General features: G+C 33.3%; 2 protein-coding genes across 2 annotated transcripts in view; both read right to left on the bottom strand.

Annotated features, from left to right (window-relative positions):
• Positions 1–27,845, bottom strand: part of LOC142317436 (protein argonaute-2-like) — a 150,429-nt gene that overhangs the window by 16,561 nt on the left and 106,023 nt on the right. The window lies entirely within an intron of this gene.
• Positions 130–24,946, bottom strand: LOC142318496 (uncharacterized). Its single transcript, XM_075355072.1, has 7 exons — positions 24,935–24,946; positions 18,085–18,210; positions 16,354–16,461; positions 7,047–7,160; positions 5,461–5,586; positions 3,001–3,126; positions 130–282 (listed from the first exon to the last, which is right to left on the bottom strand). The coding sequence occupies exons 1-7, from the start codon at positions 24,944–24,946 to the stop codon at positions 130–132; spliced, it is 765 nt and encodes a 254-aa protein (XP_075211187.1).

Below are 27,845 nucleotides of genomic sequence, written 5' to 3'. Positions count from 1 at the left end.
AGCTGAAACTTTAGAGATTGTCTGGGCTAAAGGTATCCAAAACAAATGGCCTATATTTAGGAAATAAGTCCTAACTTCTTAGTAGACTCAAATGATAGCATAAATCTCCAAGAATTTTTCAGGGTAATTTTAATAGTCAGTAGAATATGCGTATGATGTGCAGACAAGCTGACTCCAACGCGATTGTAGTCCATCAATAAGTGGATCCCACAAAAACCATTCAGTGCATGCTTTAGTTAATGGAGTTTCAATCATGTACATATGTTTAACAGCTTGTACAAACTGAATGGAATATTAATTCTTATACGTCAAAGTTTAACGTCCTCAAAGGTATGAATTTAAGAGACAGAAATCATCAAAGGTTACAGTTGTGATGAGGCTATGGATCAAGTAAGCTACGCATTCACTGCCCGTCCCATTAACTTTATTAGGCGACCTAGTTATGGACTGCAAATATCTCTTTCTACTGTTCACAACATTACCATAAGCACTCAGTTTGCAAGAATACAAGTTACAACTCTTATTTATAGTTAGATATCTTATTTAGTGGTGAGACAACTTTTCATATGTGCAGGATAGTTAAAGACACTCAAATTTAATGTACTTAAAACTCCATGCAGTAATCAAAACTGAAAGGGACACACCCATAGTCAATGTCTAGTTATGATGAAACAAAAATGGTGTAATCAGAGTGATCATTTTCATAGAGCCCACTGTGACAGGGCAGATTTACATCGACCTGTTTCAGAATTTTCCGGTTCCTCAGATCCTGTCGGATTCATTTCCAACAAAATGGGGCTCCACCACAATTATATTGAGATGTTACCATGTTCCTGAACAACACTTCCCCAGATGTAAGATCTGATGAAGTACGGACTGCATGGCCAGCTAGATCTCTCAGATATCACTCCTCTAAATTTTTTGCTTGAAATTTCATTAAAAGTTGTAACAAAAGAAAGTTTGAGATTTGGACGATTTAAAATAAAAGAATTGAAGGTGTAGGTCTAATAATGAAGCTGATGCTCTTAAACACCTGGCAGGAGTTAGATTATTGCATACACTGAAGTAGACAAATTTACATTAAAACATTGCGAGAGTAGATGTTTATTTAAAAAAAAGTTGCCAAGTTATGTTAACTGGTTCTCTTAATTTTAAGCTGTACTTTTAGACTGGACACTCTGTAGATTATAGTAAAACGTCATATTCTTCTGTACCAATATATGGTATTTTTATAATAAAAAACCAACATCAACAACCCAAGTAAAGAATTACAAAGTAAATGAAATAAATTTTTTTTTTTATTCCAAAAGCCTTTTTGCGGGATCCTGCGTATACGTTTTATATAATACAATTAAATAAAATTACATATCAAACATAATAAAAAATTAAAACTACAATCATATATAAAAAACATATGAAGTCAGTTAAATAAAATAACTACTTCTACAATAAATAACAACTTAAGTTTAAAAAAAATAATAAATAGAATAAATTTATGATATGTAACCTGGGAAGCCAATTTACATTACTGAGTGGATTTAAATCACGCTATTTATAAAAATTATGATTATTTCTTTTTTTTATATAAAAATGTGCTGCCATCTGTTGCTGCCTTTATAATTGTCATCTTCATATTCTGTCTGAAAGTTGATCAAGTTGGAATCTTTTGTATTTATATGTTTAAAATTTCTGAAAAATGTCCAAACTTTACGTAGTATTATTTAAATTAAATTTCTTGATATTTTCACTACATTGAAATTTTAATATTACATTATTTTAATTTTTTATTATGTTTGATATGTAATTTTATTTATTATATTATATACAACTGATGATGCAGGATCCTGTAAAGATGCTTTTGGAATAAAAAATAAGGTAAGTGTCATTTCATTTACTTTATAATTCTGTACTTGGGTTGTTCAAGTTGAATTTTTTATTAAAAAAATACAACATATATATATATATATATATATATATATATATATATATATATATATATATGTGATCAAACTGGAAAACATGATTTATAATGTATAATTTTATAATAAATAAAATAAAAATATATAATTTTTTGACTTCTTCTAAATTCACGTCGTCTTATAACAATATTTTAAAGAAACTTGTAAATAAATCTGAGGAAGTGGTGCGCATGCAAGAAACACTTATATATATATATATATATATATATATATATATTTCCACACAGGGCAAGAAACTTAAAAACCAAACTGAGAGAGCTTGAACTACAGGTATTTGAGTGTTATCTTTTACACTGCTCCCATTAGCACTATTATTGGAGGTGTATATTACTGTTCTAATCTATTATTGTCTGTTGTAAACTATTCATGCTTCAGTGCAATAATTTTCGAGAACAGTGGTTTTCCTTGTCACCACGATTTGTCTAGTTGCAAGTCCTACACTATCAATAACTGAAGGCAAATTTTCACAATAAATAACTGAAGTCATTGACAACAGTTTGCATCAGGTGACTCTCAATATGATTACTTTAGCATTGATGCATCAGCTGTGCAGGGTGATCACTTCGGATATCTTTTGTCAAAATATGGTAGATATGTTAAGTCTTCCTAATGTAATCACAAAATTAGATTTTATATTATTTTCTTTTCATTTACAGATTTTATGTCACAACCATGTTTAGTCTGTACCAGGTCCACTTTAAACTGCCTACCTGATAAATATTGAAACATGAACACTGAATACAATTAACAACAAATCACCCAAAGCTTACAAAATGTCAACTCCATCAACAGGTTAAAATGCACATCTTTCAGTCATCAATGAATTTCAAAAACACACTTTGCTCTCACACATTGACCATTTATCATTCACAAACATCTCAATAAATCGATATTAATTAAACAGAACTAAATACAGTTACAAACATTTTTTTTAAAACTAACACATTGAAATATATACACAGTAATGAAATTAACAAGAGACAAATCATGTATGATACAATAGCCAATAGCTAATACTTACACGACATGGATAAAATACCATCCCATCTTTTGTCTTCACTGTGTGAAAATCTTTTATTCGAAGTTCATTGCTTTTCATATTAGGATTAACCAGTGGTGAAACATCATTCAATAAGATCTCAGATTCCTTTTAAAAAAAAAGATAAAGAACACAAATTACAAACTAATTAATTTCCAATAAATGTTTTTTTTTATTTTATTCTGACTGGAACTTAGTAATAATATCACTTATATACAAATCACATATCCTAAAAATAAATATTTTTGGTAGTAAATACCATTAAAATCTATCTTGCTAAAATTTTTAGAAAAATCTAAATATTATGAAAAAATTAGGCCAAAAAAGAACAAAACTGATTTAATTTTATTTTTATATGAATTTACTATTAATAGAATATTACAATTGTTATTTATATATATATATATATATATATATATATATATATATATATTATATATTATACACTTTATTTTCTCAAAGAGTATGTTGCAAAAAATAACAAAATAGCAAACACATTAATCACAAATTTAATTCTGAGAAAACTGATTTTATAAGTCAATTTAAAACAAATATGGCGGTTGTTCAGGAAGGTTTTGAAGAATTTTTTTTTAACTTTCAACTTAATTCTCTTGCAATTTGATTCATTTACCCAGATTTTCAAACTCTTTTTATATTATCAGTATGATGTGATTTGTCCAACACTGCGAAATAAGCAGTTCTCTCACCTTTGCATAATTAGAAATGAATCTTTGTCCAATGAGCCATTTCTTAAGATTTGGGAGGAGGAAGTAATAGAAAAAAGAGGAAGTAAAAGAAAAGATATATAAAACAAATAGATCATTTAAAGATAGATTTAATGAAGATTTTAAATCATTTAAAAATAAAATACTAGGTTTCTCGAATGTTGCTGACAATTTTATAATAATTTTGTAGATTATTTAGTTTTAAACTATTATTTAGTTTAGAAGATAATTTGGAAATAGTTGAAAAAATTAATACTGAAGATATATATATATATATATATATATATATATATATATATATATATAAATAAACGTGAATTCAGCCAGCCTTTAAATCTGCAAACAGAATTTGATTGAGACACTTCTATTAAAATTAAGTTTGTATCCAAAGATAAGATATGATAAATTAATAATTATTGTAATACTTTTTCATTATTGACTGAACAAATATTTGTTAAAAATAAAAAATCCATAAAAACATTTCGAATATTTTTAGAAGTTTAAAATTTGTTTTATTAATTTTTATTTTAAACAAACAATTTTTACACAATGTAAAGAGCTAATAGTTATTATACAAATTGTGAATAGTTAAAGAATTTATAAAAGTTATCACTGAGAATGAGCTTAGGCCTGAAAGCATATTGAAGTAAGAAATTAGAGGCAAGAGTGTTTCTCTAATCCCGTGCTTTGCAGAGGCTGAAAGAATATTATATCGTACATATAGACATTTATGTACAGAGAGAAAAAAATGGACTATAAAAAGTTTAACCTGCTAAATAATTAATATATACGAGTTCACAAATGAACTGCATAGAATCCAAAATTTACATGCAAGGACATAACAAAAAACAATACAGTAAGATGCCGATTTTCAAGATATCTGACAAACTACACTGCTTAAATCCTAATTAAGAAATTTAAAAAAATACACTATTTGGAAAAAAATCTTCACTTCAACCGGAAACTTTTTATTTATGTTTATTTTACTGGGTTTTTCTATCGACCTTTTTGCAATTCATTTAGCAAAAATATATATGATACTTATACAGGATGAGTGAAGATAGACTTGCTAAGAAAATTTCCAACATCGTCAACGTAAGTAAATTAAAGTCGATTTGAATGAAATAAACACAAGATGACCTGCAACGACTCAGCATAATACACCGGGACACCATTTTTCTAAATGTCCAACAAGCTGGACTGAAAAGGTCCAACTTGGACTGGTCCAACAAGCTTAAATCCAGACAAGGAAACTAAAAAAAAAAACTAGTATATTATTTGAAAACTTTGAACCATTCATACCAATCTGTGCTTAAATAGGTATTTTTCTTATCAATCTTTATTATACTGGGTTTTTAAACTACAGTTTTGGAATTCATTTAACAAAACCATATATATATATATATATATATATATACTGGCATTTGTAAAAGTAATTTTCTACATTCTACACACTGTATTTGTTGCACCATATTACTAAATCTTTCTTTCCTTACATTGTACATATGCTCTAAATTTCTTCTTAATTTTACTGAAATGTTTACTTTTATTTTTTGTTTTTTTTTTTACTTGGTGTGTTACTCATTAAATATAGAATGATATGTGCACTGTATACCACAAATCCTTTTTAAATTACCCTTTTCAATTATCCAGATTTGGCCTTGCAAGGTCCATCTGGATAATTGGTGTGCCATTATATACAAAATCGAACACTTACCATTTCATTTTCAACTTTTAAATTTTCTGATTTAACTAGGTTGGTGTCTTCAATTGATAGGGATTGTTTTACATTATCACTACTCATAATGTCAAGCTCCTCTTTCAGTTCTACTAAATTTATTTGCTGTAATAAAAAAAACAATAAATTAATGCTAAAAGTAATTATGTTCATGATTTATTGTAAAATTTATAAAATAAAAAAAAATTATTTATATAATTCGCTTACCACACACATAAATAGTGCAGCCACAATTTATTATAGCCACGTAATAATAATTATTATTATTATTAGTTGCCTTTAATGTGCCAAGTTTTATTCCAGAAAATGTTTCTTTTGCTAAATTTGATCAAAAATGCTGCTATTCACAAATTGTAAGGTGGTATTGTTTTTTACAAATTGTAATCTTTTATAATGAATTTGTTAATCTGTTGCTGTAATTCTTATGATTTAGTTTTTTCTAACCTTACTGACGGTATCAATATTGCTTTTGTTGAAATTTTTTATCATGAACATGAGAGAAAACATTAAATAAAATTTTGAAATTCTAATCTTATTTTTCATAAATACTTACCAGATAATAAAAATATTAATTCTGTAATATTCAGCATTTATCATACGAGTCTGATTGCAAATAATATTTATTTTTTATATCATCACATAAGCATGAAGCTTGTGTGGAGCATGGAAATGGAATTTTATAACATATGAAAAATGTCATGCCTGACCAGGATTTGATATGGATCATGATATAGGAATTTTTGCTGATGAATCGCAACTATGTATTAATAATATTGTTGACTAAAAAATACCAAAAATACTTATGCAAAAATGTAATTATCAAAGCAGTCCTCTAGTGAACTTATTATCGCAATTATTAATAAGAAAACACCATACGCTTCAAACACAATATAAATCTATTTTAAAATTAAATAAAAATGAAATTCATTCAATGTGTGATAAGGAGGGTAAAATGATGTTGAAGTGGGAAGATAAATGAGATGTCTTGGGTTTGACGAATAAACATATAGAGCGTAGAAGTAGTTGGGAAAGGAAAGAAGACAATAGCTCCAAATGTTGTCAACGATTATATTTTTATAGACTGAGTTGATAAGGTGGATCAAATGCTGAGAGCATATCTATTCAAAAGAAAAAGACAAAACGGGCGATATAAAAGCAGTTCTGCCAACTTTTCAATATCACTGTATTCAATGCTCATAGTTTACATAAGAAAAGTGGTGAGACGTACAATCCTCTTCAATTCAGACAGAAAATTGTTGAAATTCATCATAGTCATTTCCGAAAAAGGTAGGCCCTCTGAGAAGATCCTCTAATTCTCTCTCTGTGTTTAACTTAAAATTTCAATTTTTTAAAATAAATCTTCACTTCAATAGGGATTTTTTTTTATCGAACTTAATTTTACTGGTTTTTTTAATTTAACTTTTTTCAATTCATTTAGCAAAAACATATATATATTAAAACTTATTAAAGTAAATTTTTACCCAATTATCCTGATCTGGCCTTGCAAAGGTTCATCTGGACAATTGGTGTTTTCACTGTATGCAGAATCTAATATCCTTACTTACCACTTCATTTTTAATTTCTAAATTTTCTGTCTTATTCAAGTTGGTGTCTTCAATTGCTAAATGATCTTTTTCGATATCAAGTAGTTCCTCTTTCAGCTGTAGTAAATCTACTTGCTGTAATAAAAAACAAAAAAATGAAACATATTAACAATATTGTTGATACTCATGTACCAAAAATATTTATAAAAAATGTAATTTTTGAAGCAGTTCCTTACTGAGAATTTACACAATTATTAATGAGAAAAACTTCCATAAGCTTCAAAAACAACATAGATCTACCTTATTATTAAGATATATTTAAGAACAAAATATTTGTAATACTCTTAGTCAAAATTTATTTTTTAATTATACTGTTAAAGTTGACGAATCTTTATCTAATCATTCCAAAGTTGTTTTAAAATAAGCTAACAAAAACAATGATAAATCTATTTTAGATGGCCACGAAGGCGGAGCGAATGTTCTCAACACTGATGAGGCTATTGGCCAATGTTGCAGGTCCCAGGGCATCTAAACGCAGGATATTAGCGTCTACGGTGGTGTTGGATATATAGCCGATACTACTGCTATCACATAGAATATTGTATGTGATGGCGGTAAGATGGGAGGCCTTCAGACTGAACAGCAAGTATAGGAAGTTGGCAATCAGGGTAGCCCAATTATATAGGACAGTTTCCTTGGATGCTTCACTAGTGGTGGTGTGAATGCCACCATGGACCTCATAGCCAAGGAAAAAAGAGGTAGGATCACAGAAGGCAAGGACCCGTATGTTTATTGAATAGCAGGAGGTGGAAGAAGTCGAGTTGGAGGTGGAAGAAGTCGAGTCGAGTTGTGGACGGCACCGAGTGCAGACGAGTTTCCTAGCTCCGCGATATTGCCTTTTTGATTGGATTTTTTAAATTTTTTACTGGATACGGACGTCGGAAATTATAGTGGTATGGTTAATGGACACAAGTGCAAAGTTTTTTGAGTTTCGGTTTTTTTTTTTTTGAAAATACAAATTTTTGAGAAAAGTGTAGAGAACGTTTAGTGCTACAGCCCCTTTGGACAACGGTTAAGAACCGATGGGGTGTGGGATTGTAGGTAAATACACCTACACGGACAGAGTGAGTTAAAAAGTACTTTGAATAGGTTTTTTTTTTAAGTGTTTAAGTATATACATTTAACTTATATAGAGACAAATTTTGCAAATCAAGCGACAAGCTCTGGCTTGTTCGTGACGTCATTGAAATACAAGTATACAAGGACTTGTAAAATTTTCAGAAGTTTTACTGTGTACTAGTAGAAATTTTTCTAAGTGTATGCGATACTTTACACGGGCAAACTCCTATCCGCCATATTTCCTATAGTTTTTACCATAGAACAAAAATTCCCAAATATCTATCCGAAACCAAAGATTTCTGACCTTCTGACCGCTCCTCATATTTTGTCCCCGGATTTGGACACATACATTTTACTTCCCCCCCCAAATTTTTTTGGGGGCACCCGCCCGTGTGGGGTATCATAGGACTCGGAATCAACCCCTGATTTCGAATCCGAAGCTCGCTTCCAATAGAAGATAAGGCCTCTCCAGAGGCTGGGCCCTCGAGGGGAACTGCCGGAAGGAGGGATAGTGTTTCTGAAGTCTCAGAAGACATGAACATTACAGGATTAAATCAAAGAAAAGCAAAGTGGAAGACAGTAGAGGGAGAACCGCCAAGCGGCCGAGAGCAGGCTCATCAGAAGAAGAGGAGGCCCCCCTTAATTTTAAGGAGGTTACATACAGGCTGGGTAATGCACTATTACAGCTTAGGCAACTAACTGGCAAGGCCAGTGTAACGGCAATCAAGGCTCATGAGAGGGAGCTGACAGAAATTTATAAAGATTTACAACGAATAAATGATGAGACTCCAGACACAGTTAACCAAAGTACGCAAACCGAAAGTCATGGCAGGAACGAGATGTCAGATATTCTAGATGTAGAGATGACAGATGAACAACTGATAGACAGATTACCCACACGATGGTCAACCTGGGTAATGAACAGGCTGACCCAGGAGAAAGATCTAAGATCAGGAGATGACAGCTGTTTTTTCATCGATTTGAATGGATTAAAGCCATCCAGCCGGTATGCTGGGACGGCACCTGGGGCAATGATCTTACAAGACTCCACCATCCTCGAAGATGGAAAGATCACAAATACCGGAATTAGGTACACGGTAATCTATTACTCTAGAGAAGGAGATAAGATAATGGCCTCTCATATTATAAAGGCCTTACGAAGAGCTGTAGGTAAGCTGGAGTCAGCTGTCTTTGTGGTTCCCAGTGGTCCAGCGGGCATCATAGTGAGAAAAATAGTAATATACATGATGAGGAAGGGTAAGACCTTGCCGAGGATGTTACTCCCCAGCCTGAGCGAACAAGGGAGGGGAAGGTCGAGGACGGTATCAACAAGAAGGGGAACCCCCCCGGTCGTTGAAAGTAAAACGGTCGTAGTAAGGGCCCCCGGTAAATCTTATGCCGATCTGTTGAAAACCATGAAAGAAAAGGTTAAGGTTGAGGAGGCCGGCGAAATACTGTCAATTAAACAGGGAAGGGATCAACAACTAGAGGTCTGAATTAGTGTGGCGCAGAAGGCGGGGGAGTTTTCCTCCCTGCTGAAGAACAGAGCAGAGGATCTCCAGGTGGATATAAGAACAAGAGGAGACAGCAGAACAGTCGTTCATGTAAAAGACATGCTAGGCGACACTACTGAGCGAGGGGTCAGGGAAGCGGTAGAAAAGGTACTAGGAGAAGGAGAAAACTTTCAGGTCACATCACTAAGGGAGGCATTTGGAAACACAAAAAATGCCACGGTGGTCACAAGTCAAAGGAATGCAACGAAATTATTTGCAGCAAGGCTGAGAGTAGGGTGGGTGAGTTGCAGGGCATACATCCGGACGGATATAGAGAAATGTTATCGATGTTGGGATGTCGGTCACAGCAGAAGAGTGCAGAGGCCAGAACCGTTCAAACCTCTGCTTCGACTGTGGTAAACCCAGCCATGTAATTAAAGATTGCAAGGAGGCGACCATATGCCTGGACTGTGGAGCCACTTCCCATAGGACCGGGAACCCGTGCTGTAACAAAGGTCATGACTAAAGTAATACTAGTTAATAATAACAGGAGCCTACTCTCTAGTGATTTGAGCATAGAAATAGCAGCTAGATACGAAGCGGACTTCCTGGTGGCCACCGAACCTAATGTGTATTCGGCGGCCAGAGAACAGTGGCTGACCGATGGGAATGGTGATGTGGCAATTAGAAAGATCGTTGGAAATGTGGATTATGATCTGTATGGTAGAGGTGACGGACTCATTGCTGTTGAAGTAGGCGATAAGATTATAATAGGTGTATATATCAGCCCTAACTGCAGCAGGGAATCTCTTAAGAACAGACTCCTTGACCTCCAACAAGTCATTATACGAGCTCAGAAGAGAATTGTAGTCCTTGGAGACTTTAACTGCAGGACTGTTCTAGCTGGAGCGGTCTCCTCGAACGCTAGAGGAAAACTCCTGGAGGAATTGCTGGCAGCGACAGGAATGACATGTATTAATGACGGAACAGCCACCTACCAAGCAAGAGGGCATCAATCGGTCCTGGATTTAGTTATAATTGATGGAAGGATGCACACTGATGCAGCTGATTTCATGGTTCTTAATGACGAAACAGCCAGCGATCACAGAGCCATCTTTGTTAACTTGAGAGAGCAACGGCCAGAAATAAGACAGATAAATAACAATATCAGACTGTCTGATCAACAGATATATAGAGTGGCTAATAATGCGGCAAATACAATTAGAAATAGTACTCAGATAACACCTGAAATATTCCAAAATATAGTTAAAGAAGAGATGGCGAACATACCGAGGAGAGATAATATTAAACATAATATGGTCTACTGGTGGTCCAGGGAGATAGAGGAACAGCGTAGAATTATGCAAAGACACAAGAGGATGGCCCAGAGGTTGCGAGCTAGAGTTGGTTTGGAAATAGGATGTAACATTGCGACAGAGCAATATAGGCAAGCGAGAAAGACGCTTAACTTCCTCATAAAGCAGGTCAAAAGAAGGAAATGGTTAGAACTATGCGAGGAGTTGAATGCTGATCCGTGGGGAAAGGCTTTCAAAATAGTAACCAGGCGGCTTGGGAGACAAGCTCCGACACTGAATGAAGAAACGGCTGCGTTGCAGATCAGAAAGTTATTCCCCAGAACGGAGGAGCAATATAATAGAGAGGTGATAGAATGCCAGTGAGGAAGCTTTACACAAAAAGAGGTCATGGAAGCTATAAATAAATTAAAAAATAAGAAAAGCCCCGGCCCAGATGGCATCCTAGCGGCCATCATTAAGATAATAGCTAGAATCGTACCTTGGGAAATAGTCGATGTAGCCAGCTACGGCCTACAAAATAGAAGCTTCCCTGAATGCTGGAAGGAAGCAAGAACAGTCTTCCTCCCAAAGGCAGGACAAATTCAAGAGAACACAGCATATTACACAGCGATTACGCTCATAAATAATATGGGAAAAGTAGTTGAAAATAGACTTAGAGAGGAAATAGAGGAAAAACAATGTCTACATCCGGAAGAATACGGATTTAGAAAGGGACGGTCCACGGTGACCGCAGTCGAGAAGGTAAAAAACTGGGCATTAAATTGCAGAAGCGGTACATGGAGGACTAGAAAAATTCCCATGATCATAATGCTTGATGTTAGAAACGCATTTGGTACGGTCCTCTGGTCAGTCATCATTGAGGCGCTTCAAGCCATGCAAATAAGTAAATACTTAGTAAATCAGATAGATCAATATCTGCAAAATAGGTTCATAGAGGTCAAAACCCGAGAACGGAAAGCCATATTTCAGGTATTCGGAGGGGTGCTGCAGGGATCTGTCCTTGGCCCAACCTTATGGAATGTTTTCTATGATAAAATCTTCAGGCTGAACTACCCCGAAGGGGTATCGATAGTAGGATACGCAGATGATATCGCAATATTAGTAGAAGACAGAGATATTAATGAACTGGAGAACAAGGCAAACCAAGCACTTAGAACAATAGATGAATGGATGGAGGATAACAAATTAGAAATAGCTCCTAATAAATCCTGTTGCCTGGTCCTCTCGGGTAGAAGACCATTAAGAAGTGTGAATCTAAATATCAGAGGACAGAGAATCGATGAAGTAAAAGAAACAAAATACTTGGGGGTACTTATGGACAAAAGTTTAAGGTTCAGCAAGCATATTGATATGATTTGTGGGAGAGTTACTCCTGCTGTAAAGGGATTAAGAGGATTATTTCAAAACCACGGCACACCTAAAATGGTTATTCGAAGATTGATAACCGCGGCTATCACTTCGGCGGTACTGTATGCGGCTCCCATATGGGGGGGGGGCGGCAATGAACATACAGCGAAATAAAAAGAAGTTTAGAAGTGTCCATAGACTGGCATTGCTGCGTGTAGCTGCTAGTTACTGTACGGTATCGTATTACGCGCTGTGCGTACTGACCGGGGTCCTACCCGTAGACCTTCAGATAAAAGCCAGAACCCTCAGACACAGCGGTATGTCGAAAGAAGAGATGGAAGGGATTATAGAACAAGAATGGCAAGAAGAGCGGACAGGGTCCAGAGTGGGAGAATGGATCAGACGCCTAATCCCTAATATTAAAACCTGGAATAACAATAGACTCGGAGATGTCAATTTTTACATTACACAATTACTGTCGGGGCACGGCTCTTTCGGTCAGTATCTGTATAGGATGGGAAAAGAGCCACCCAGCAGTGCATCTATTGTCCAGAGAACAACGATGCCGAATATACGTTGTTCATATGTACAAGATGGGCCGTTAACAGAGGTCAAATTGTAATTAATGGTCTTACACCAGAAAATTTCATAAACCGGTCGGGGTACAACAATGAGAACCGGGAATGGTTCCGCAGGTTCGCCGGGGAGGTCCTGCGGGCCAAAGAGGATGAAGACAGAAGAATGGGGGTATAAACAGTAGGGTAGGGCGGACAGTCACTCCATGGAGGGCCTGTACGCCTTGGTGTGCGGGTACCTGAGAAGGGGGTGAACTCCAGGGGAGTTTGAGTTTGGGTTAAAATAAAAGACCAAGTCCCGGTCGGCGGGGTCGTCCCTGCGGGAGCCTAGGCTCTTTGTGGGGTCAGCGCTGCCGATTAGATGCCAAAGGCGTAAAGACCGAGTCCCGGTTCCCTGCTGAGGCGCTGGGGGACGGCATAGCCGGACCTTGGCTCTAAAGCGGGGGATTAGAGGCAGGCAATGTAAAACAAAAGATCAGAGACCGGGGAGGCCAACCTGCCGTGCCGGACGTATAGCCGGCGGGTGGGGGACGCCTCCTTTGAGAGTAAAAGGACACTCTCCCCGACTGAGTATACTTAATTGGATATCCGATCGGGGAGAGTAGGAAAAAAAAAAGGAGGTGGAAGAATCCAAAAGGACATTAGAGCTATATTTTGATCCCAGAAGTAGCTGCTGTATTGGTCAATAGACCAAGGGTCATTTGGGGTCTACGTCTGCAGGATTGGAAGGAGGTGTACAGATCAATGTCAGTATTGTGAAGAAACTAACACATTGGAGCACATCTTTGTGCTCCAATGTGTGCAGAATCTCACTGTATGCAGAATCTAATATCGTTACTTACCACTTCATTTTTAACTTCTAAATTTTCTGTCTTATTCAAGTTGGTGTCTTCAATTGCTAAATGATCTTTTTCGATATCAAGTAGTTCCTCTTTCAGCTGTAGTAAATCTACTTGCTGTAATAAAAAAAAAAAAAATTAAACATATTAACAATATTGATGATACTCATGTACCAAAAAAATTTATAAAAAATGTAATTTTTGAAGCAGTTCTCTACTGAGAACTAACACATTGGAGCACATCTTTTTCATGTGTCCCAGGTGGAAGGAAGAATTGCCATGTGATGGTTTGGACTCGCTTGGGGGTCATGCAGTTGATGCTCTTGTTCGGTGAGAGTTGGACCATGTGTGCACAGTGGTTTCTGGTGAAGCGCTCCACCAGAAACTACTAAAGGAAGAACATGAGGTGAGCAGCAAAGGTGTCAGTTGAGGGTAGTGCTGGGCACCAGTCTTTGGGGGCAGGTGACAGGTGTGCCTCGACACTGCCATCAGCAATGGCTCCCATGAAATGCATTCCTGCCATCTAAGGCTAGCATAGCTGTGTGGAGTTAAGAATCTACTTGTATAGTAAATATTGAGTTGTAAATATCATGTGAATGTGGTGTGTAAATATTTTCATGAATGTGAGGTGTACCTGTGATGCACGTAGTGCTGTAAAATTGAGCCTTTACAGCAGTTCCAGTACCACATTGCCTGAGGGAATGGGCTTTTAGCGAGTCCACTGCAGTAGGCGGTGAACCTCACACCCAGTATGTACAGGCTACTGAGCGTTTGGTTTAGGCATGTTTTCCCACTTCCGAAAAAAAAAACACTATTTATATTTTATTATGTACTTATGATTTTGCATTCATGGGTCTCATGCCTGTCTATTAAATTAAATATAAGAAAATAAATTAAAAAATTTACCTCTTGCAAAAATTTAAAAACTTACCAAATACAATTACCCAGCCTTTGCTTGAGAATAAAAATGGAAAATTAGGCCTTAACAACAAAGACAATTGCAAAACTATACCAAGTACTTCAAAAAATTATTAAACTGCCATGAACCAGCAGTAAGATTTCATTGCCAAAATCCAACATGAACTAATTATGCAGACACCACCCATCTGCACAGATTACAGTGACAGGCCTTAACTGTCCATTTGACGACTCTATTAACATGACATATATTACATTGATTGTGTCTAGCGGGTCAGTTACTGCTGCACACTTCTCATACTAAGCGGCCGATATGATGTTATACCATCAGGTAGTTTACCTAGTTTGATTGGTTTCAGCTATTTTCCATACATCGAGAAAATATTCAATGTTGAGAATGGATGTAAAGTAATAATAATTATAATAGCTGAACAAGAACTTTACGATGAGTGAAGTTAGCATTGTAGATAATTTATGAATTAGATAGTATGCAAACAATGAAGATATTGGATTTTAAAGTTTAATGATAAGAAAATTAGAATTTATTTTGCAAAAGCAGCAAAATTTATTTGTTCTGAATGAATACATAAAAATGTTAAAAACATCTATTCATATGTTAAAAACAGCTGCTGGGTTGTGTATGAGATTTTTCACTCATTTTCTTATTTCTGCATGCCAGCAATCTGTTAATTTTTTTCAAATTAAAAATCTTTTTGGGTGAAATTAAAATTAATTTAATATATAATCTTAGAATTAAGCTTCACTTTAACAAAGCAGTACTTGCTGATAATACTTCCTATCTCTATCTATACTATTATATAAAGAGGCAGAGGGTTTTCGTTTGTTTGGGATAAACAAAAAAACTCCTTAATCACTTTCAACCAAATTTTTACCCACATTTCTCAGCATAACTGACAAGGTTTTCAGATATGTTTCCAATCAAAAAAAAAAAAGAGTATATATCTGTAGTAGTGGAGATTTCCCGGTTGAAGCACAATCTTTAATGAACTGTGAGTCATCACTGTGTGAGGTGAGGTTGAACTGAATGCATCATATCAGTCGACTGAAAATATTACAAAAATAATGAGTAATATTAAATTTTGAACAATTTCTTTCTGTTTAACAATAATGACCTTCCCTTGGGGTATGCATGTGAGGCTAGAGTGGTGAGGTATACGAACACCTCATGGGAGGCAAGCCCAATCATTACTATGAACTATTAACAAATGGGGTGCCCCTGGACCACTTTTTTGGAGGTGCTCTTATATCAGAAAACAATCATCCGATTTTGAAAATTCAAACTGGGAATATATATATAGTTTGTCTGTTTGATCATGCATCATGTGAGAGGAAGCTGACTGATTACTTTCAAATTTCAGAATACATATGTGTTACCCCAGAGAAGGTTTTAAGCCATTAACCGAGGCTCCCTTGAACATTGAGATATTAAAAATATTCATTATTTCTTCACTCCCAAGACGGGTGAAGTTGTGAATTAAAGAAATTCATTAAGGAAAAGATAGATTTATTCTTCTACTTCATTACTGAATATTTCTGCCGCCATTGCAAAGAAATATGTTATGAATTTTTCATTGTCAAAGGCGTGTGTACTTTAGTTACTATAGTTCCTATTACCTATATTTCATAATTTAGTTTCTTTTTCAGGGTTCTGTCCAACCTCATCATGTATGTTACAATATCCAATAATTATAAATACTTACATGACCTGGATAAAATTCCTCCTCTTCTTCTGCCTTTATAGTGTGTACATCATTAATTTTAAGATTAATCCGAGGTGGAATGTCATCATTTAATGAGATCTCAGATTTCTATAAAAATAAGATGAAAAAAACCTTACAAAAATGTTGAAATTACTTAATATTCAATAAAATATCTTTTTTTATTCTGACAAACTTAAATATACCATTGTAAATTAAAAAAATATTAAAAAAAAGGTCTTTCAACCCATCAAAGACAGAAAAGAAGACACAAATTATTTAACCCCTTTATAGTTTTTGATGAAATAACTCATCAAATAACTACCCTGATAAAAATTTCCTTTACAAAATAATTCATCATCCACTTTTTTGCTGAAAAGTGCTACTGATGAATTATGAATTGACCCATTTAATTGTGTTTGTTGATGGCTTACTGTAACATATGCGAGTCTAGTTCCATTTTTACTCTAATTTATTGCTGAAGCGGTAGTATCATATTGTTTCTCTATTCTATATGTCCTAACAATGTATATTCATTATTCGGGTTATTTTTTACAAATAAATTAGTTGACATTCATTATGTCAAGCAGACTAATCTTTATGTCAAAGATTTCATTAAAAAAAATAATAACTACCAAACCAGTTTTTGAGGTTTCACCTGTGGAAACAGACTGATAATTACGAGATGCTTTTGTTTGTAGCTGTATATATGCTATCAGGAATTACCTGAAAGCTATTACACAAACAATCTCCTTTTTACAACTCTTGGATTTGGAAAAGTGTTAGCCCAAAGAATCAAACTTTTACTGTATTCCCTCAATTTTACTCATGATGATAATACTAATAAATCTCCAAAAAATAAAATCGATTATTGACTATCTTGTTAAAAAATTCAGAGATGTATATACACCAGAAAAAATTTTAGCAGATGATGAAAGTTTACTGGAAAGGTAGGCTAAATTTCATTCACTTTATTAGAATAAAATGAGCACACTTTGATATTAAGACATTTTAGAGCCAGAAACTGGAATAATGAAAATAAATTTTGATAGCATGTGTAGATGCAGGCACACAAATTGTAAAAACTCCTAATCATGGCTACACCACTAATATTGTCATTACCCTTTTTGAAACTAGTAACCAACTAGTAAACAATAAAGCTACCCCACGCATATCCACTTAAATGAGGATGATAAGCATGACATGTAAACAATGTGTAGTCTTGTACACTCAGGCGTAACATTCCTTTGACATATGGTTTATTGAACCCCAACAATCAAAGTCTATAGGTATCCATGGTTTAGATTTTAATTGTCTATAAAAGCAACTAAATTTTACTAGGATTTGAACTTTACAACCTTTTGACTTCAAAAATCAGCTGTTACAGCAGTGTTACTTAACTGCCTATTTGCAACTCAACAAATATTAGTAACAAAATATACATATATATCAACCTTTGTAAAACTGATTATAAAAGCAAATGTATATGTAGTGTATCTTTTGTACCATATTACTATCTCTTTTTTCTTACACTGTACATTGTATTTTCATTTTTCAAATTTCTTCTTAATTTAACTGAAACACATTTACTTTTTTTTTTTACTTATTGTATTACCCATTAAATATAGAATCACACAACGTTTTTTAAATTACCCTTTTCAATTATCCAGATTTGGCCTTGAAATGTCCATCTGGATAATTGGTGTGCCACTGTATATAAAATCTAACACTTACCACTTCATTTTCAACTTTTAAATTTTCTGGTTTAACTAAGTTAAACTCCTCAATTGTTAGAGATGTGTTTTGATTATTCATAATTTCAAGCAGTTCCTCCTCATTCAGTTGTACTGAATCTATTTTCTGTAATAAAAAACAATAAATAAATGCTACAAAGTAAATATGTTTATGATTTATTGTACAATTTATAAAAGTAAAATAAATTGTATATGTAATTGGCTTATCATACACAAACAGCGCAGCAACAGTTAAATTATTATTAGTATTAGGTGACTTTACTGTGCCAGGTTTTGTATGGAAAACCTAAGAAATGTTTCTTTTGCTAAATGTTGCCATACAAATCTAAATATTAAAAATGCTGTTACTCACCATATAAATGGGTGTTGAAAACAACACTACTTTACAAGATCATGTTGTTTTTTACAAATTGTAAGCTTCTGCAATCAAATAATTTGTTAAACTGTTCGAGTAATTCTAATGATTTTGTTTTTCTAATGTTACTGACATTGTGTTAATATTGCTTACGGTGAAATTTTTTATCATGATAAATATAATTTATCACGATCATCAGAGATAATGTTACCTAAGATTTTGAAATCTAATTTTATTTCTCATAATTACTTAACAGATTATAAAAATATTCATCTTATAATAGTCAGAATTTACTAAATAGGAATATATGATTACATTTTCTCATAAAAATTGATTTGATCATGAATATAAATTTATTAATAAGAAGAGAGTTCCATAAGCTACAAAAACAATATAAATCTACTTTAATTAAAAATGAAATTCATACAGTGTTTGATAAGGAGGGAAAAATAATGTTGACAACTAAATTCATATTAGACTGTGTAGAATTAATATGGAAAGGAAAGAAAGCAATGGTTCTAAATGTTGTCAAAGGGTTATTAAATATATATATATAAATGCTGTAATTGTATATGTTGAAGCCAAAATGAGAAGTTAATAATTCGCACTGTACTAAAATAACAACTGATTTACCTTCTAAATCTGTAATAAATTTTTGAACTTCAAAATTGTTTAAATTTGTTGTATTAAATAATTTAGAACTGAAAATATAAAAGTAAACTTTAAATTAAATATGATAATTAAAGTAAACAATACCTCAGTTGACCAGGCCGTTTAATTTCCAGTAGTATTGCAAATTATTTTTTATTATAATTATCGGAAGGCTGTTATTATTAGGGTTTGGGCCATAATTCCAACATTAACTGTTTAAAGTTCGTTATCGAATGTAATTCTGAAGGGTATACGAAACAAAAAAGTTACTACAGGGGTTTTAACTCGTTTTATTTCTATCGCGATTTTTCCGTCCTTCCAACTTTCATTGCTCATAAATAAAAAAAAAAGCGTTGATGATAACTGATTTTCGCCATTATTTCCGGAAAACATTACATTAAAATCACGTATCGTTTCCTATTTAAAAAAAGAAATTGATTGAATATGACGGATCCAAGACAGCTGACAAAATATTTCAAACTCATCATAACTACGCCATCTTTATTTCTACCTTCTAACATTCCACCGCGGTTTCAAAATAAAAACTAGTTTCCAAACTTTAATTTTACTCCGTATGGAAATGTCATCAGGCTAAGGAAAATAAAAACCGTTGAAGATAGAAAAGGAACGTAAACTAAACACTATATATGCTTGCAAAACTTATGTTACAAACTTCTTTCATTATGTCTGTTGCAAATAACATTTTTCTACGCTTCACTTTGTGTAATACTGAACGTATTTTAATGTATTAACCTAATTCTCTCGTAGATCTGTATTCCCGTTTGACAGAACGACCTTTAAATAACGGGATTATTTTCATACCGGATTTAGAATTGCACGAAAAAAGTAACCGTAGTTAAATTGTCTGTATGGAATGGCCTCTGATTTTCATTAAATCTGATACATAATCTTGCTTTGTTTAAGACGTAAGTTACGAGTTATAAAACAAATCTGTCGTCAAAAACCCCTTTCACCCTAATTAAATCCCTCATAATTCACATAGTACCCGCACACAATATTTCGTTATTTCGCACTACACGCGTGTAATATACAAGTAAACGTGAAACATCGAAATTTAAGAATGTCGACCGATATTTCTCTGGTGAATGTAGACACATACCAAATACCTCGGGTTAAACATTTAAATATTTACTAACATTATGATACATTCGGAATTTCACCGGTATATGTCGACAAACACAAATAAGCTGTGGCGGGGATCGAAACGATAACTAAAAATTAAAATAGTAAATTACCCGATAGCGATCTTTAAGGTTAACAGATTTCGAAATATCCTGGTAAAAAAAAAAGGCTGTACTAAAAAAAGTAATAACCTACACTCGCTTAGCTCGCTAACCTGGTTTAATTAACGTAAATATAATTGTTGCAATTAAAAACGGTTGGTTTGTATGTAGTTGGGGAGACCCAACTCGGTGTGGAACTACCGCAAAATAGAATTAGATTTAAGGGACAAAATTATTGAATTGTTTTGTTTTTCCCCTGAAAAAAGCAATAAAATAGTTCCGAGAATCGTATCTGCAGTATTTATTCGGAAATCTGGTATGAAATTCAATAAATTGGGGTAAAACACAGTATTTTTGGTAAGACCTCCGATAACTTTGATAAATGAATAATAAACCGGTAAAACTTTTAAAGCATTGTATTCTGAAGAAGAAAAGAAACATTGTCGTTAGTTGAATCGAACAAAGAAAAACCTTTTCACTTCTCTTTCACCAGTCGTAATTCGGAAACAAAGAATTTCAGGCATATTTTTATATCACATTTCTCCGTTATTTGCACGTGTAGAAAAGTTTATAATAGATCCGGCAGAACAATATGTACACTCTTTGAAAATAACAAGCGATTTTTACGTGGCTATTATCCTTTATATAACGGTACGGAATTTAATAGCAGTATAACTAAAAATTAAAGCAGGTATACAAAATTAAAATATATTTTACAAACGCAAATTCCACCGCCTACGTGAAAGATTTCGTCTACGCTAATTGAACATATTAGAATCATTAATAACAGACAAGAAGTTAAAAACTAAAGTATTAAAATAAAATATACAGTTATTGCTTAGCATTTATTCTGTTACAAATTAACACAGTTTAAAATATTTTACGGTCATAACCCAAATCCATCATTAGAAGCAGATATACAGCTTGTACGAAAGTGTAAAGGAAACTAATGAAAAAAAAACGAAATTTAAAATTCAACTAAAAACTAAATATAAATAAAGATTTACTGGATGTCCCACCTGACGTTTATATAATATAAAGACTGTCCAAAAACGAAGTAAAGCAAAAAATAAATACGATAAAGGAAAAGTTAATTCACTGAAAAACAGCAGAAATAGAACGACAACAAGTAAAATACATTTAACGACCCCGAAAGGTTAAACCAAATACAACAGAAAAATCCTCCAATACAGAAAATAATCTGCATTTAAATTCTCTTGCAGAACCTTCGTATTCCTAAAAGGAATCCATTTCGAGCAGCTGAAATAAGAGATATAACTATTAATTCGGAAACGTCTCGACAGAATTAGATTTAACCAAATTAGAGGCCTCTTACCGTACATTTATTCATTATAACAGATTTGGTATTAAATCGTTTATAAAATCTGAATAATATTTACGAATACGTATTAAATTGTTTTCGTTATATCCGATTGTATACTGTAAGTGAAAATTGTCGTAAGTATAGACGGAAGTAATCGTTTTAAAATTATTAATCGTATGAAAACGTTAAGTACGAGATAAAAGAGGTATTGTTAACGATCTCGGTTCGACTGTTGAATTCTTTACTAGCCATTTAGATGCATACGGTTGAGAAAAATATGAAAAATTGTTATAACATTTTATCGAGAATTCTGAAGTGCCTGACCGCAATCGAACCCGGGACCTTCGGATAAAAGGGCGAGATGCTACCGCTCAAGCCACGGAGGCCGGTAACCGTCGCTTAATATTCACGCATTTTTTTTTACTAGAGGGTTTTTTATTTACGAATTTTGATAATAATATAACATAATTCCAAGTCTAACCTGAAATCGAACCCAGAATTATTTACCGTACAAAAAGAACGGAATTCTGACGATCTTCAGACGCAACGTCACCCTCACTGTTTTAAAAATATGTACGAGTAAGAGATTCCTCCATTTTTTAATTACGCAACAAACTTCGAAACTTAACAAAATAATTTTTCATCGCGGATTCATTATTTTGATTTCATCGACCGATAAAATGTACGGGATGAGTATTTTTTCACAGAAAATTTACTCCATTGGAAATTGTTAGGTCAATTGACACCCTTAACTAACAGCCGACACATATAATACGTATTACAATTGAAAGAGGACATAATTTTTTACTACTAACGTTCTGGTTGACAAAAAAGATGTACATTTCATTTTACATTCTCAGATTAAATGTATCGCGTAACCGACTTATATCCGAAACGTTTTGGTTCCAAATGCCGTTAATTTTTTTCGTACCAAAATATTTATCTACTTAACCGTCATATGATTAAAAAAAAAATTAAGTTTGGGCATGAGCCTTTAGGCGTTAAACGAAAAAATAAATATCGAACTTGGATATTGTAAAATAAGAAAAGCGTTAAACAGGGTAACCAAATCGGTTTTCCGTTTCTTATATATTCACATAAGAAATTTTATTATGTTGCATTCTTTTACAGATTTAATATTTTTCAAAAATGTTACCTTGCAGCTTACGTAAACGGATCGATTAAAAAAAGTAATCAAACCGTTACATACAGGTAAAATAAAATAGAAATACTAAACGACAATCGAAGTCGCCTGAATTTCCATCCGGATGGCTCCATGCACAAATAAAAAAGGAAACGTTAAATATTTTAACTATTTATATTTAACAAGACCTCCTTGCAACAGATCGAGTAAGAAGACGCCAAAAAAAAGTTATATGCACGGGCCCCGTAAAAAAAATTACTATCGATGGAGACAGATCATAATTTTGACAGTTTGATTCGCTTTTTGTAAAACGGCTAAAAAAAATTTAGACTTTCAAATTACTTTCCTATAATCTTCAATTTTATGATGGAACAGCCTGAGGGTGTAAATGCAGGAAAACGCTTTTGTGAGAACTAATTGAACGGCAGTCGATTAACCGGTTGTTCTAATAATCATTTATCCAACATTGTATGTCGTTTTCAATTTTTCTAACATCTAAGAATTTTATTACGACCAAAATCATTTTATAAAAAAAAAAATCATTATCATGGTCAATTATCCGGTGCTAAGCTGTATATTAAAGAATTAATGTTTCATTACTTTACTTGTTGAAAAGATATTTAATTCGCAATAATTAAAATAGCGATTAAAATTTTATAACGTTCAAATTTATATTTACGTTACAGTCGATTACCCGGTTCTTAATAGTAATTTATTCTAAGGGAATTATTTATATATAGAAATATTTTTATTTTAATGTTTTAAGAAATCGTTCGTTTTTAGCACGCGACAGAATCGAGGCGCATTTTAATTACGTAGTTCTAAGCTTTCTATTAAACAAAAAAAAATTATTACGTTTATTTTAACAATAAATTTGAAGTAACTTTCAGTTATAATAACTTCTATTCCCTTCCACAACATCACCCACTCAATCACTCTCATTCTCTCTCTGCGTGTGTGCGTGTGAGTGCGCGCGCGAGCGTGCGGGGGGGATATTTATATGTTTGTATTTTTTGTTTTAATTTTCTAACTCAAAATGCATTTTAACAAAACCTTTGTTAAATTTACCGTTAAAATTTTCGACGCTTTTTTAAATCTTTTAACGACTTTATTTCTTTTTATTTAATACGATAGTGTGATAAATAGCTAAAAAACAAAAAAACGAACACAAGCTGAGAATCGAACCGAAATCCCGGTATCTAACCCTCTGATGAAATTACTTATTTTTAATTTATAACTCCTGCACGATTGTTTAATTACGCGTTATTGTTTAGATACGGGCTATGTATATCGGGTTATGTTTAGACTTATCAGATGTTGAGGAAGACAAACTTATGCCCGAAATTGAACCGAGGACCTTCAATATATTAGTCGGTTGTTCCACCGAATGAAATAATACCGCTGTATCCTTTTCGTTTAGAATTCATTTAATGGGAAAAAATCGTTTTTATTTTTATAAACAATTAAGAATATAAAATTTTATCTTGAAAAAACGAGTACGTAGTTGAATTATATTACTTAATTTTTTAAAAAATTTCGAAGATCCGTTGATCACAAGAAAGTTTTTTTGGAATTTCTTTATTTCGCGCCGTTAGAGTTGCACGTAATGAACGAAATGAAATCATAATCATTTAAACATGCCGAACCCGATTTCTGAATCGAACACAGGACCTTCAGTACAACATTCGATCGTTACGGAACCGACTACCAATGTGATTTTTTCTCTTAGATTATTTAAAAATCATAAGAAAAATTTATAATAAAAAAAGATTTCAGTCTACATATTAATTGTCGATCTATATTTCATTTACACTATATGTAAGTTATATGAAGACACAGCTAGTTTATCATGGATAATCTCAGGATCTCAAATAACCCTTCATTGTTTAAAAATGTCTTCCTGAGTGAAAGACCGATGAGAATTTCGTTACGTTCTATTCTATTTAAAATACTACTCTTCTGCCAGTTTTTCTACAAAATCAATGCGCTTCGAATGTCTAAAAATGAAAAAAAATTTTCGTGTATATTTGTGATGCATCATTCCTTCTTAAAAGCATAAATAATCAGATAAATCACGGTCGGTAAGAATTGCTTTCACGCGTAGAGTCAAACCAGAACCGCCATGTTAGTTGGTTGTTTGATACAGTCAACGTGATTTTTTGTGCCTCATAATAATTCAGTGCCTCATAATTTTAAAACAAAAAAATTAAATTAAAAAAATTAACGGTAAATATTTTTTTTTAATGTTACAAGAAAATTTAAACAATAAATAATTATTTATTTATTTTTTTAAAATTAATGAGTGTAAACTGGGTTGTAACATTTTTAAATTAATACATTATTTGAATACATACATAAAAAGAAAAAAAACATCTGCAAATTATCGTTTCAAAAATTGTAATAACATAAAAAAAATTAATTAAAACTCACCTTAATCAGTAATATCTCGACAAAAAGAAGTAAACTGGATGACGTTCCCTCGAGTCAGAAACGGTCTTACAAATTGAGTCTACGAACACACGTACTACACTTTCCCGTACACTTATACAGCACAACTGCGGGACACATATTGCTCTGTCATCCCCCACTATGGCAACGAATGTCACGACATCTTTACCGTTACTTTTAAACAACAATATTATTCCATTTAAATTTTTTTCGCTTTATACGTTGTCCATTTATCAAACGTTGTCTAATATCAAATAAGTTATTATCGATCTTGCGGAACTTATAATTACATTAAATATGAACGAGAATAAATTTCCATTTAACCTATACAAGAAAGAGTTATAACAAAATTTACGGTTATTTAATTCACCTAATAATCAACTTATTACGTAATCAAGCTCAACATACAGTACATGTAAATGCACACCCGGACACGCACGCACATATAATCTTGTTACTAAGTATTATTATATTAGTTTAAATATTAAATCAGGGATTAAAAAGAAATAAAATAATTTTTTTTTAGATGCAGCCTGCAGCTGCTTACCTGCTACAATAAAAGTTCCGGATTCGATACCCGGTTAGGATCTGGAAAATTTATAATAGCGCAGTCTCTGATGGCTTCAATAGTCATCAGTTCTAAAGAAAATAACAGAGCCGCATATTTTATGATGCAAATTATAGAAACCACGAATGGTACGTAAGGAGGTAATGATTAGTGTTATTTCTAAATTTCATATCTACCCGACCACCGTATTTCACGGTTAAGCCAGTCCGCAATACACAATGTCCCGTATAAAACGGAACCCAACCTTATTTGGTAGGTATTGAAATAATAAAAAGGCATCTGTAAATGTAAAAGTAATTTTTATTATTACCTTACATTTAGAGTAAATGTTGAGAGTGGCCGCCATCTTCTTGAATACAAGCTTCAATTCTTTTTACAACATTTCTTGCAACTTTTTTCAAAGTTTGTGGCTGGATATTTAATACGGCTTGTTCGATATTGACTTTCAATCGTTCAAGTGTTCGTGGTTTGTTGCTGTAGGCTTTTTCTTTGAGGTAACCCCGTAGAAAAAAATCCGCCGCAGTCAAATCTGGAAATCATGGTGGCCAGAAGCCTCGACCGATAACACGATTACCAAAGAATTCCACGACGAAATCAGAAGTTGAACCTGCGTAGTGCGATGTCGCACCGTCATGTTGTAGCCGGCAGTGTCTGAGTTCCTCTTCCAAGAGTGCGATGAACCGAAATAAAATATCCTGATATCGTTCTGTATTAATGGTGTACTCGACAAAAATAAGACCGATTATTTTCATCCGCGATATCGGGCACCACACGCCCGACTTCTGCGGGTGTAATTGTTTTTTCGTGATAAAAGTGGGGATTTTCAGCACACCAAATTCTACTGTTTTGGCTGTTTACGTAGCCGTCCAAATGAAACCGCGCTTCATCTGTTAAAAATAACAAATCCATAACATTAATTCCCTCACGCAGAAATCGACGGAACCGTTGACAATATCGTAGCCGTTTTTCTTTGTCGGGATCATGAAGTCGATGAACCGTTTGAATGCGATAAGGTCGTAATTGTAATCGTTTGGTCGCCCGATGAACAGTCGATTTAGACAAATTAATTTCAGCAGACAAACGTCTGATCGACTTATTTGGCGAGGCGAGTAATCGGTCTTTGATTTCAGCGAACGTATTTGTATTCAACACCGACCCAGATCTTTTGTGTTCCTTGTTATTAACAGAACCGGTCTCTCTACATTTTGCGACTAACCTTAATACTGATGTTTTGTTAGGAGCCGGTTTATCTGGGTACTTATGGCGAAAGAAATCTTGCACTGCAACCGCTGATTTCGTACTGAAGTACGACCCAACAGTGAAAACACGTTCATGTAGCGAAAACACCATCTTGTCTCTAGCAATACACTGAACGTTATGATTGCATTGTTGTTACTATCGGTAGTGTTCTACTGCATCGCCGCGAGTTAAAAAAAAACAAAAAAAATTATCATTAACATTGTCCATATATGCCTAAGATTATAACAATGACATACCATTAAATGTAGAAAAATGAGATTTTTATAAATGAAACAACCTCATAACAATCTATTTTTGGATATGAGGCCACCACATTTAAACCCCCATGGCTGGGACACTAAAAAATTTAAGACTATGCAGATTCACAATGTAGATCAGGCAAAGAGGGTAGCTTTAATTTAGTTTTAATTATCTAACTGGTACAGGATAAATGCATCTGGTCATAATATAATACATCAAACTGTTCTTACGAAAAGGAATCATCTACATTTTAAATAAAAAAAGCAATCTGTTTTTTGTAGAACTTTATTTGATTAAAAAAATAAATAACTTTGAATGTACATATGAAAATTAATCAAAAACATAATTTTTAAATAATAAGAGTATATAAATATAGTTTAATCCACTTAAATATTTAAGTGGAAGATTAAGTTTTCATTTCACATACATATTGTAAAATCAGACTATATAATTCTGAAATCTTTTAATTTATGAACAAAATATTATTTCTTAACATCACATAATAAT

The sequence above is a fragment of the Lycorma delicatula genome, chromosome 1 (genome assembly GCF_047948215.1).
Source record: "Lycorma delicatula isolate Av1 chromosome 1, ASM4794821v1, whole genome shotgun sequence".
Lineage (NCBI taxonomy): Eukaryota > Metazoa > Arthropoda > Insecta > Hemiptera > Fulgoridae > Lycorma > Lycorma delicatula.
The sequence above is the reverse complement of the archived record's forward strand: the minus strand, read 5'-3'. Positions and strand labels throughout refer to the sequence as shown.